Source organism: Mesoplodon densirostris, chromosome 5 (genome assembly GCF_025265405.1).
Source record: "Mesoplodon densirostris isolate mMesDen1 chromosome 5, mMesDen1 primary haplotype, whole genome shotgun sequence".
Taxonomy (NCBI): domain Eukaryota; kingdom Metazoa; phylum Chordata; class Mammalia; order Artiodactyla; family Ziphiidae; genus Mesoplodon; species Mesoplodon densirostris.
The window spans coordinates 106,592,891-106,605,985 of NC_082665.1; the positions used below are offsets into that span (position 1 = coordinate 106,592,891).

General features: G+C 48.3%; 1 protein-coding gene across 1 annotated transcript; it reads left to right on the forward strand.

The window, feature by feature from the left end:
* The first annotated feature begins 1,211 nt into the window (after positions 1 to 1,211).
* PSMD2 (proteasome 26S subunit ubiquitin receptor, non-ATPase 2) lies at positions 1,212 to 10,129 on the forward strand. Its single transcript, XM_060099228.1, has 21 exons — positions 1,212 to 1,400; positions 1,850 to 1,906; positions 2,288 to 2,452; positions 3,593 to 3,714; positions 3,880 to 4,104; positions 4,387 to 4,545; positions 4,699 to 4,843; positions 5,027 to 5,087; positions 5,338 to 5,484; positions 5,656 to 5,762; positions 5,960 to 6,087; positions 6,307 to 6,394; positions 7,158 to 7,320; positions 7,446 to 7,547; positions 7,713 to 7,858; positions 8,099 to 8,182; positions 8,396 to 8,564; positions 8,657 to 8,751; positions 8,981 to 9,107; positions 9,523 to 9,641; positions 9,788 to 10,129. Exons 1-21 carry the CDS (start codon positions 1,266 to 1,268, stop codon positions 9,968 to 9,970), a joined length of 2,727 nt encoding a protein of 908 aa, XP_059955211.1. The 5' UTR covers positions 1,212 to 1,265; the 3' UTR covers positions 9,971 to 10,129.
* Positions 10,130 to 13,095: the final 2,966 nt, after the last annotated feature.

Genomic DNA, 13,095 nt, shown 5'->3' on the forward strand with positions numbered 1-13,095 from the left:
GAAGCCAGAAAACAGAGTAGGCTCACCAGCTATAGACCATCCAATTTCTGTCAGTAGACTAGGGCTGGGGCCATCACCAGTGATGCAAGTGGAAGGTCATCCCCAGAATCCAAACACTGAGTGGAAAAGAGCAACAAGTTTTAAAATGGGCATCAGACCCTTACATCAATACCTATACAAATGTTTAGCCAACATTAATTCAATGCTAACTGTGCTGTGACAGGTGGTTTGTTTTTTTTAAACAAACATTTTCTGCATTCTTTAATGCCTCAGGACCCATAAAATAAAGACTCCAGGCCTAATGGTGAGTGTTCCCACCAGATGAAGGGGAGAAGAATTACTTCCTCTTTTCTCACCTTCTAGATATATACACATAGCCCGATCAGAAGAACTTTGAGGTTTGCCTGAAACACTCAAGAACTTGGGAGACTCAAAGATCGAGATTCATACCCTGATTCTACTACTTACTATATGATTTCCGCTGTAAAATGGACACAATCCTACCAAACTCAAAAAGTTGTGCGAACAATATATATAATTTAAAATAAGTCCTGGCATAAAGTGTCGGTCACATCCCCTCTTAAGTCATAAGAGGGAGAGGAAGACCAAAAGACACACTGAGGACAAAGACCTTATCATGTCCCGTTTTTAGCTCCAGAACTTCGCATTAGGGTATAGGGCTTGATGTATTCATTTCTACTCCATCTGGCTCCGCAGGTGGATTTAAGATGGTATCCACATCCTTATGTTACGTAATAGTAGAGCACTATTCTTCAGCTGGGGAGATGAATATGCCACAGTAGTGTGGGGCTAAACATAGATTACACAGGCTTCACAAAGACGGCAATCAAGCGTCCAGGATTTCAAGAATCTCTTCCGTTTGTCCCACCACGCGGCTAACGGGGGTGTCACTGGGGTGTAGTATTCACACTGCTTTGGGGGAACCGAGGGGCGGTCTCGGCTCGCAGCCAGCTCAACTCCTACCGCAGCTGGCGCCCCCAACCCCAGACGGCGTTCAGGAAACTCCAGGTCCGAACCGGGGAGGTGCCTATGGCACGCGGGAAGCTGGGAATTGGAGTTTTCGTGCGGTTTCGGAGGGCGAGGTCCGAGGGATGGAACTCCCAGGCCGCGGGGGTGGGTGGGTTGCCGCGGCGTTTCCGGTCGCAGGCGGGCTCTGGAGAAGGAGGGGCGCCGTGGGCCACGCGCGCGAGGACATCTGGGAAACGGGGCGGTGCGCGCGCAACGGGCCGGCAGTGGCGGCGGCGATGGAGGAGGGTGGCCGGGAGAAGGCACCGCTGCAGCCCCAGCAGCCCCCAGTGACGTCCCCCGGCGGCGGGGATGAGAAGCCGAGCGGCAAGGAACGGCGGGATGCCGGAGACAAGGACAAAGAGCAGGAGCTGGTGAGGCGCGGCCCCGGGAGCCGGCGGAGGAGGCCGCGGGCTGAGTCACGGCGGCTCCGCAGGCCTCGGGCCCGACTCCCAATGGCCCCGCCGCGTCCGGGAGAGGGCGGATGGGGCGACCCTCGGGGCTCCCGGCACCCGCCTCTCTGCCCCTCATCCTCCATTCCGCGCTGTCACCGCCGCCGCCCCTACTAGTCCTCACCACCGACTCGTGAGGTGGGCCCGGGCGGGTCACTGTCACCCTCGTTTTTCAGAACGGCGTTCAAGCAGAGCCTGGCCCAGAAGCCAGGCTGCCTTCCCACCAGGGCTTCCCATTCCCTCTCTCTTTCCTTGTCTCATCTGGTCCTTCCTAAGGAGGCAGGCTCACTCTCCACCTGCCCCAGGGTGAATGGGAGGAGGATGTGTTTGAGATTCCTTGTCTTGATGAGCTTCTTCCCCCAACCCTCCAGTCTGAGGAGGACAAACAACTTCAGGATGAACTGGAGATGCTCGTGGAACGACTGGGGGTGAGTCACGATGTTAACAAGAGCCGGTGCATATATGGATCTTTCCCACTTGTTTTCTTTATTCCACTTGGGGCAACAACTCCTATATGAGGTATAGGGAAAGAGAGACTGTATTTTGGAGTCATATTACAGCCATGTTGTGAGGAAGGGGAATAAAAAAAGATAATTGAAAGATTTTGTAGCTTTGTTTCGTGGGAGAAGCAGTTCTTGAACTCTTAACCTGGGACATTTGTTTTTGTGTCAGGCAGTGTGTGTGCAGGGAGTTGGGCAATCACAGATGGATAAGACACAGTTACTTTCCTAGGAGGTTGTTGAACACTTATGTATTATGACTTAAGGTATGAGACTCCTTTTGTCTGAGCCCTAACATCTCCTGATCAGGAGAAGGACACGGCCCTGTACCGACCAGCCCTGGAGGAACTGCGGAGGCAGATCCGTTCTTCTACAACTTCCATGACTTCAGTGCCCAAGCCTCTCAAATTTCTGCGTCCACACTATGGCAAACTGAAGGAGATCTATGAGAACATGACCCCTGGGGAGAATAAGGTAAAACTATTGCAGAAGCTGGTGGAGACCTAGTTTAGGAATTCCTTTTCGTCTAGACCACGGGGCTCATGGTGAATCTCAGGAAGCCTGATAGACCTGAGAGCTGAGCTAGTTGAACAGTGCCCGGGACTTCCTGGTGGCGCAGCGGTTAAGAATCCACCTGCCAATGCAGGGGACAGGGGTTTGAGCCCTGGTCCGGGAAGATCTCACATGCCACGGAGCAACTAAGCCCGTGCGCCACAACTACTGAAGCCCGCGCGCCTAGAGCCCACGTGCCACAACTACTGAAGCCTGCACGCCTAGAGCCCGTGCTCCACAACAAGAGAAGCCACCGCAGTGAGAAACCCATGCACCACAACAAAGAGTAGCCCCCGCTCGCCACAACTAGAGAAAGCCCATGCCCAGCAACAGAGACCCGATGCAACCAAAAATAAATAAATAAAAATTAAATTAAATTAAAAAATTAAAACAACGAAACAGCGCTCATCGTAATCGAAATGGTCACGTAAGAGCTGACAGGAAGATTGTCTTCAGAGAGGACAGTGTTTCTGTCATTTATGTTGGGCCTTAGGATTTTATTATCATGGTTTATTATTAACTTCCTTTTAACCTTAATTTTTTTTTCTTTTTATCACATGCACCTTCGTTTGTTTTACCTCTAAAATATATTCCCAGTTCAGTAACTTTCTTGCCTGTTGGCACAACCCTGATCCAGGTTTTCAGTTCTCACCAGAACTACTGCAGCAGCCTCCTAACTGGCCCTCTTCCTTTTGTCTGCGACCTCCTACGCAGTTTGTCTTTCATACAGCAGCCATAGTGATTTTTCTAGAGTGCGAATCTTTTCTGCTTAAAACCTTTTAATAGTTTATTATTACGATTGGAATAAAACTCAGAGTCTCCATGTTTCTCCACTCTCCACTTGTTATCACCCTTCAGTCATGTTGGTTCAAAAGGGAGATTGCAACACTAACCTTAGGATCACTATGAGGCTTAGCTGATATAACGTGTTTTCAGTTTTTAGTATGGAGGCTGGTGATATAATTAACATTTAATTTTGGGGGTAGTGACAGTGATCTTGATTCCATAATGTAACATTCCCCTTACCCTGGATTTGACTTCAAAGGACTGGTTTCTTTATAGCGTTTTGCCGCTGACATCATCTCTGTTTTGGCCATGACCATGAGCGGGGAGCGTGAGTGCCTCAAATATCGTCTAGTGGGCTCCCAGGAGGAATTGGCATCATGGGGTCATGAGTACGTCAGGTAAGACCTTTTCTTCTTGGGAATCTGAAGGGGTTCTGAGATACAGTTCTGAGTTCTGTCTTGGAGTACCAGTGTATTGAGTTTCCCAGATAGTGAATTCCTTGACCCACAGGGAAATGCTTCCCATGAAGGTCTGCTCCTCTAATAGTCTGGGCCTGTCCGTAGGCATCTGGCAGGAGAAGTGGCTAAGGAGTGGCAGGAGCTGGATGATGCAGAGAAGACGCAGCGGGAGCCACTGCTGACCCTGGTGAAGGAGATTGTCCCCTACAACATGGCCCACAATGCAGAGCATGAGGCCTGCGACCTGCTTATGGAAATTGAGCAGGTGGATATGCTGGAGAAAGACATTGATGAGAATGCATATGCAAAGGTCTGCCTCTATCTCACCAGGTGAGTGAGCAGGATGGGGAACGGTGGCAGGCCTGCCCTCCCCAGCACTTCTTCTCAACTGTGACTCCTTTATTCTCCAAGAGTATCTGCTTCAAAGGTCGCAATCAAGCTGTAGTGAATTTGTTAACATCTGTGAACTTCTTGAGGTCAGAGACGGCATGTCTCCTTAGCAGTCCCAATAACTAGTATACTGCCTGGTATGTAGTGGGCATTCAGTGTTGGGTAAGTGAATTAAATGGGGTAAATGAATGCCTGATAGCTTTATTATTTTTACCTTTGTAGTTGTGTGAATTACGTGCCCGAGCCCGAGAACTCCGCCCTACTGCGTTGTGCCCTGGGTGTGTTCCGAAAGTTCAGTCGCTTCCCTGAAGCACTGAGATTGGCATTGATGCTCAATGACATGGAGCTGGTAGAAGATATTTTCACCTCCTGCAAGGACGTGTATGTAAAGGAAAAAGTTGGCAAAGCCATAAGCTCATGGGTGGGACATGTGCATGAAGTGCTGGGACATGTAGTTTCTGGTTAGGGCTTGAAGGGCTTTTCTGTGCCCTTAGTGGATGGGGGCTGAGCAGATGTGATGGCTCCCTCCCACAGGGTTGTACAGAAGCAAATGGCATTCATGCTAGGCCGACATGGGGTGTTTTTGGAGCTGAGTGAAGATGTGGAGGAGTATGAGGATCTGACAGAGATCATGTCCAATGTGCAGCTCAACAGCAACTTCTTGGCTTTAGCTCGGGAGGTGAGACTCTTTGCCCTTTTCCAACAAGGTTTTTTGGTTGTGATGATACCTGGCATTTCACTTCCCTAATGATATGCCTCTGACTAGACTCTCCTTGGTTAGAATTGCCATTCAATGGGGTAACAGAAGGGACAGCTAGGGGAGGACTGGGGGAGCAGTTGTGATCCTCTGCCTTCTCTTCAGCTGGACATCATGGAACCCAAGGTGCCTGATGACATCTATAAAACCCACCTAGAGAACAACAGTGAGTAAACATCTCCATGTGTGGGGATTGGAGGATTGTTAATTATGCCCCTTGTATTGAGAGTGATGGCTTGGCCCAACATACTTATCCTATAGAGCTCAGAATTCCCACATACTTTTTCCCTAGGTCACTGTTGGGGTTATAGATAGAGGATTCCAAGGGGCCAGCTCAGAATCAGAGACCAGCTGCCATACTGTGTTCTTTTCTTGTCCTACGCTAAACCTTCATTTCCTCCTTCCCTCCTTTGCAGGGTTTGGGGGCAGTGGCTCTCAGGTGGACTCTGCCCGCATGAACCTGGCCTCCTCTTTTGTGAATGGCTTTGTGAATGCAGCCTTTGGCCAGGACAAGCTGCTGACTGATGATGGCAACAAATGGCTTTACAAGAACAAGGATCATGGTATAATTCTGTTCCTACTCTATCTTTGTATAATTTTGGTCAATCTTGTTGTTCTCCTAGGTTCATGTGTTACAATGGCAGATCCCCAAGGCAGTTCTTTGGAGAGCTTCTTTATAACAGTTTTCTCAGGGCAGGGCCATTTTAAGACTGATAGATTTTTCCTTGGTATAGGAATGTTGAGTGCAGCTGCATCCCTTGGCATGATTCTGCTGTGGGATGTGGATGGTGGCCTTACCCAGATTGACAAGTACCTGTACTCTTCTGAGGACTATATCAAGGTTGGTCTGGGTACAGCCCACTAATGCAGACATCCCCTCCCATGTTCTAGAGCCCTCTCAGGACCTCCCTTTCACTGGTAAGGTCTACCCTGTTTTTAACTCCAGTTAAGGCGGGTGCTATAATAAGGCCCATGTTGCATCCTTTGTGGTGAGGAAGGTAGAGTAGCCCGAGTGAAGAATCTATTTGCATTTTGCAGTCAGGAGCCCTCCTGGCCTGTGGCATCGTGAACTCTGGTGTCCGAAATGAGTGTGACCCTGCTCTGGCACTCCTCTCAGACTATGTCCTCCACAACAGTAACACAATGAGACTTGGTTCCATCTTTGGGTAAGGCTTCTTGCTTCTCCTTTTGGTAGTGCTTAGCCTGTAAGCTCTGTGAAAACAGAATCAGGCCCTTTCACCTTTGTATTGCCAAAGAGAACCACTGTGCCTGTTGAGTATGTGGCTCTTGGTGACTGTTTGTTGAAATGACCAATCCTCTTTTTGTTTCTTCCTTGTCCTATCCTCGGGTGTGTGTCGGGGACTGCCTCTCCCTGGCTTTTGCAGGCTTGGCTTGGCCTATGCTGGCTCCAATCGCGAAGATGTTCTAACACTGCTGCTACCTGTGATGGGAGATTCCAAGTCCAGTATGGAGGTGAGTAGAGTTTGTTCATCACTTAGGGGAGATAGTAGGGAAGGTGCTCTGAGTCTTGCCGGTCTCTGATAAATGGTGAAAAAATGTGTGTGTGTGTGTGTGTCTGTGTGTGAGTGAGTGTGAGAGAGAGAGAGAGATATGTATCATTTCAGTGAAACTGCTTGGAATTGGGCTTCTAAGCCTCAGGAGATACTGAGGCTCAAGAGTTAACATTTTAGTATTGAGTTCCAGCCCTTGGGATCCATGAGGAAGTACCAGAATAGAGTGGGGAGTAACTTAACCCAGCTTGGGGTGGTACACTGTTTTAGTCATGAGCCAACTTTAAATTTTCTTACTTGTGCAGAATCATTTTCGTGATGGCTAAATATAATATGGTGGCTAAAAGCATAGGTTTTAGTCAGATAGGCTTCGGTTCAGATCCTGCCACCTCTGCTTACAAACAATGTGATCTTGGACACGTAACTCAGTCTCCTTAGGCATCATTTTTCTCATCAATAAAAGAGGAATAACAGTAGGACCCGTTTCATGGGGTTGTGAGGATTAAATGTTAACAGTATGCAAACGAGTTGGCATAGTGGCTGACCTGTAGTAAGTATTCAGTGAATGGGTGATGCTACTGTTATTGTGACCTACCATCAGAAAGGGGTTATTACCTCATGTGGTTTCGGTGGGCCGTAGGAATTGGCTATCTTGAATCAAGATAGGTGAACAACTGTTGTAATACCTTATTTTAATAGCTCGATGTCGATTTCCCTATTGCTAGGTGGCAGGCGTGACAGCTCTCGCCTGTGGAATGATAGCAGTGGGATCCTGCAATGGCGATGTCACTTCCACTGTCCTTCAGACCATCATGGAGAAGTCGGAGACTGAGCTCAAGGACACTTACGCCCGTTGGCTTCCTCTTGGACTGGGCCTCAACCACCTAGGTGAGGGGATGTCTCTCTATTTGGGCAAAAGGCTAGTAGTAACTGGATACAACAGGGAGAGTTTATGAGTCAGGCTGTGCTGGAAGGGAGTACGTGTCCTCTGACCCCTCGAATCTCTCCGTTAGGGAAGGGAGAGGCCATCGAGGCCATCCTGGCCGCGCTGGAGGTTGTGTCAGAGCCATTCCGCAGTTTTGCCAACACACTGGTGGATGTGTGTGCCTATGCAGGTCTGTGTCTTTGTTCTTCCTCGGTGACTCTCCACTTCTCTCTTGGACTTCCTTTCTTAAGTCATTCGGAATCGCCTTAGATTCTTTAGCTTCTGTTCCTAGAGCAAGCTTTTCCTTGGTGTCTTCTCATTTCGACCCTTCCTCTCCCTTACCACCCTGCCCCAGGCTCTGGGAATGTACTGAAGGTGCAGCAGCTGCTCCACATTTGCAGCGAACACTTTGACTCCAAGGAAAAGGAGGAAGACAAAGACAAAAAGGAAAAGAAGGACAAGGACAAGAAGGAAGCCCCTGCCGACATGGGAGCACATCAGGTTCTGTGGGCAGCTGGGCATACTCCGAGGGAAGCTCTGAGAAAAGATAACTGTGGGTTGGTTTGTTTTAGAGTCTCTCTGGGTATCACTGTGTATTGAAATAGCATGAGACTGGGTTCCATACATGAGGGGTCAGGGTGTGCCCCACAGGATGGCTTTTTTTCCTTACATGGGACTTGAGTCAGGGGTGAGTTTTCTGTTCCCTGAGCTTATTGGGCTCTGCTGCCTCTTCAATTGCAGGGAGTAGCTGTGCTGGGGATTGCCCTTATTGCTATGGGGGAGGAGATTGGTGCAGAGATGGCACTACGAACCTTTGGCCACCTGGTGAGTATCCCGTGGAGAAGATTGAAGTATATTAGTTTTGATGCCTGGGGTTTCCCCAGGAGATTTCCCTGATGGGTTTTCTCGGTGGAGAAATGGTCTTTTTGCTGTACCCTTTCTACAAAAATTAAGACCCTGTCTACCCATCTGTTCCTGTAACCGAGCTTATTCTTTCTGCTTTCTGTGATAACCCTTGTTACTTTCTTTTATCACCAGCTGAGATATGGGGAGCCTACACTCCGAAGGGCTGTGCCTTTAGCACTGGCCTTAATCTCCGTTTCAAATCCACGACTCAACATCTTGGATACCCTAAGCAAGTTCTCTCATGATGCTGACCCAGAAGTTTCCTATAACTCCATCTTTGCCATGGGCATGGTGGGCAGTGGTGAGTATTGGTCAGAAAGAGATCATAAGCATCTTGGGGGAAGGGTTGTTGAGGCCCTTTTTTCAAGCCTTTGTAATGCTTAACATTTCCAGGTACCAATAATGCCCGTCTGGCTGCGATGCTGCGCCAGTTAGCCCAGTATCATGCCAAGGACCCCAACAACCTCTTCATGGTGCGCTTGGCACAGGTAGAGGCTAGAACTCTTCTCCTTAGAGTGAGTGTGCCAGAGGAAGTGTCTGTGTGATGGGAGGGAGATGTGACGCTTCGTGAAGGGGACCTTGAGTTTGGCCTGGAAAGGAGAGTGTGAACGAGCTGTGAGGTTTCTGTGTGGCCGGGTTAGGTGATTTCTCCTTAGATGTGACTTGTGACTCCCCACGTCCACTTCTCTCCATTTTGTTTTGTTTTCTTTTCCCCAGGGCCTGACCCATTTAGGGAAGGGCACACTCACCCTCTGCCCCTACCACAGTGACCGGCAGCTTATGAGTCAAGTGGCCGTGGCTGGGCTGCTCACCGTGCTTGTCTCTTTCCTGGATGTCCGCAACAGTGAGTCCCTGTCAGGAATCTTACATGGTGGCACATGGCACCCTCTCCGCACCCCTACCAGGGCCTCCTTGGTAATTTAGGAGCAAGACTCTGAGTTAACTCTGCTGCTCTGGGTTCCTGAGGTTCTTTGGGCCTCATTGAGACTTCCATCTCCCACACTTTTGATTTGACCCATCAAGATTTTCTTTTGAAGATGAAGAACTGAGCCCAGTTTTTGCCTCTGAGTGACTGGGGGAAATTGATGATCAAGTCCGCAACCTGTAGGCAGAGTATGGGGGTGGCATCTCCAGTAGTAGGGTGTATGAGGGGAGGGTTGTGGGTTCAGCTGTATAACTGAGGGGTTAAAGAGTCAGGGCTGGAGTGGGGTCCCAAGGTTCAGGCATGCCTCTAACTATATTTGTCCTGTGCTCTTAAGTCATCTTAGGCAAGTCGCACTATGTATTATATGGACTGGTGGCTGCCATGCAGCCCCGAATGCTGGTCACATTCGATGAGGAGCTGCGGCCATTGCCAGTGTCTGTCCGTGTGGGCCAGGTGAGGGGCTGAGCAGAAGGGAGGGCTCAGGCTGTATTCTAGAGCTTGTAGAATGCAGAGATACCATTTCTCTGAAACTTGAATGGGCACTGGGTTGCTGCTGTACTCCTATCCAGAGTCCCTATCTCAGTCTTCTCATTCCACAGGCAGTGGATGTGGTGGGCCAGGCCGGCAAGCCCAAGACCATCACAGGGTTCCAGACACACACAACCCCGGTATTGCTGGCTCACGGGGAGCGGGCAGAATTGGCCACTGAGGAGTTCCTTCCCGTCACCCCTATCCTAGAAGGTTTTGTTATCCTTCGGAAGAACCCAAACTATGATCTCTAAGTGGCCACCAGAGGCTCTGAGCTGCAGCTGATATGTCAGCGGGTCATGCTTCCTTCCGTCAGGGGTGGACACTGCTCCAAACCTTTGGGGGAATTGTTACCTCCTGTTCTTTTGTTACTGAGTGAGATAACTTTGTTGAATAAAGACCTTTATCCCCGAGGTCCCTCTGTGTCTGTTTTCTGGGGTATTGTGGCTGGAGGCCAGACTGGGGTGGGGAGTGGATGTGAGAGGGTATTGTTTGTAGCAACTCTGAGCCTGGGCTAGCAGGGAGGCTGCCAAGAATGGAAAAAACTAAGCCCCTTTTCCTTCTCCCCTCCTTCCTAATCATCTTAGAACAGTGGTTCATCTTTAAAGGCATGAACCGTTGAGAAGCTGATAAATGTAATGGATCTTCTTTCTAAGAGATGTATGTACACAAATTTTTACTTAAACTTTTACAAATAACTTTCCAAGGGGCTTGTAGATCCCAAACATCCCCCCCATTCCCACCTGCCAACGCACACCCACCTCAAGCCCATCATTCCCTGGCTTTGGACTAAGGATCCCTTCTCTTCAGAGGCAGCAGAGATAGTTCCACTCTTCCTAACTTGACTTCTGTGCTACTGAATGAAATGGACATCTTTACCTCGTATGACCTGCTTGTCCTTTTGGGGAGGCTGCTATTTGAGAGATAAGATCATGTTAACATCTACCCCTAGGCTGTCCTTGCGGGAACGGTGCAAGAAAGCTTGATCCTGACCTTCCTCTTAGTAGAGAAATGGGAAAGAAATGGCCTCCTTCCTGGAATGTAATCACTCTTTTTTTTTTTTTTTTTTTTTTGCGGTATGCGGGCCTCTCACTGTTGTGGCCTCCCCCGTTGCGGAGCACAGGCTCCGGACGCGCAGGCTCAGCGGCCATGGCTCACGGGCCCAGCCGCTCCGCGGCACATGGGATCCTCCCAGACCGGGGCACGAACCCGTATCCCCTGCATCGGCAGGCGGACTCCCAACCACTTGCGCCACCAGGGAGGCCCTGTAATCACTCTTGATCTGTAGTGCTCCTTCCTGGTGGGACTGGTATGAGTATAGCTACACTGCCGGTGGGGGCCTAGATCCCTGTGGATGCAGTGGAGGAGAACATGTGGCCCTGTCAGATAATTGCTAGCATTTATCCAATACTTATTGTGAAAACACTTACTGTGGGTTTAACCTCCAAATAGTGACCAGCACCTAATAGATCATCAATAAATGTTGAAAGAATAATTGTTCTACATACCTCACAACAACTTTGAGAGGTAGGTATTATCCCTGTGTTTTGGTGAGGAATGTAAAGTTCAGAGAGGTTAAGTAACTTGTTCAGGATCACATAGTAAGTAGTAGAGCCAGGATTGGAATCTAAGTCCATCTGACTCCAAGGCCCATGCCCTTTTCACTGTTAATCAGTCTCTGTAGCCTTGGAGACTTGTGGACCCCATAGTAGTCCAAGCTCTTGGCTAGGCTGGAGAAGCAGCAGCTTTGGATGGAGTATCTCCATAGTCTTCTCTCTAGTCTCACTTAGCAGCCTGTGTAAAACCTGTATAAAAGGTGGAAATGCTGGACTTGGGAGTCAGCAGACCTGTAAAGCCCCTTTAATGGGAACTGTCTTAAGCAAATCAGTGTGATAAGTCTCTATTATCTCTACATTGGGGATATAGTAATTGTCTTACCTGATTTTCTAATGGTGGTGATGTTAAGAAATTAGAAAGTATTTCCATCCAGTAGAACATTCCTCAACAATAAAAAGTGACACAAGGGAAATTCCCTGGCGGTCCAGTGGTTAGGACTCTGTGTTCTCATTGCCGAAGGCCCAGGTTCAATCCCTGGTTGGGGGAACTAAACTCCCACAAGCCGCACAGGGCAGCCAAAAAAAAAAGTGACACAAGTAACAACATGAATGAATGTCAAATTTATTATTTTGCATGAAAGAATCCAGATTTTAAAAAAGTACAAAAATAAAAACAGAAAACAAGGAGTACATACTCTATTAGTTCATTTATATACAATTCTAGTGACAGAAAGCAGATCAGTGGTTATCTGTGGATTGGAGTGAAGAGAAAGATGATTCCAAAGGAAGAAAACTTCTGAGAGTGATGGAATTGGTCAGTATCTTGATTGTGGTAGTGGTGCTGATGATATTCAACATCTCTGTCAAAACTCATCAACTTGGGGGCTTCCCTTCCCTGGTGGTGCAGTGGTTGAGAGTCTGCCTGCCAATGCAGGGGACATGGGTTCGAGCCCTGGTCTGGGAGGATCCCACATGCCACGGAGCGGCTAGCCCCGTGAGCCACAATTACTGAGCCTGCGCGTCTGGAGCCTGTGCTCCGCAACAGGAGAGGCCGCGATAATGAGAGGCCCGCGCACCGCGATGAGGAGTGGCCCCCACTTGCCGCAACTAGAGAAAGCCCTCGCACAGAAACGAAGACCCAACACAGCCATAAATAAATAAATAAAATTAAAAAAAAAAAACAACTCATCAACTTGTACTTTTTCTTGTTTTTTTTTGGCTGCGTGGCTTGTGGGATCTTAGTTCCCCAGCCAGGGATTGAACCCAGGCCCTCAGCAGTGAGAGCACAGAGTCCTAACCACTGGACTGCCAGGGAATTCCCTGTACATTTTAAACGTGCAGTTTATAACATACCTAAATAAAGTTTTAAAACATGAAACAAAATTAGAAAGTGATTGTAAACTGAAAAACATAAATAAAAGGATAGTTCTCTATCCAAGTCAGTGATTGTACTTTAGAGTAAGAAATTTTCACAGTGGCTCTTAACCTTTCACATTTAATGTCATTCAGCAATAAATATCAATGGAGACTTACTTATTCTGCATTGGACATTAGTTTGTGGATATGCAAATATAGAAAATATAGAAAAGCAAATCCTCACAAAGCTTATATAATGAAAAAGAAAACAATTGTGTTGTACTGGAGTGTGAACAAGTTATTCTAGGATCACTGAAATAGGGCCTAAGTGCCCAGGTAAGTGAGGGGAGATTTTTGAGGAAACTGATTCTTGGAGAAAGATGAGTTTATCCAGAGGAAAAGAAGGCAGAATATAGCTAAAGGAGTAGGAAAAGCAAGAGGCAGACAAGCTATTTGTTTTCAGAAAC

Bases quoted from the DNA above. Each gene is read 5' to 3' on its own strand.
- PSMD2 (XM_060099228.1), top strand. From the start codon at position 1,266: ATGGAGGAGGGTGGCCGGGAGAAGGCACCGCTGCAGCCCCAGCAGCCC. The intron at 5,485-5,655 runs GTATAATTCTGT...TCCTTGGTATAG, and splicing joins TTACAAGAACAAGGATCATG to GAATGTTGAGTGCAGCTGCA. The intron at 9,642-9,787 runs GTGAGGGGCTGA...CTCATTCCACAG, and splicing joins TGTCTGTCCGTGTGGGCCAG to GCAGTGGATGTGGTGGGCCA.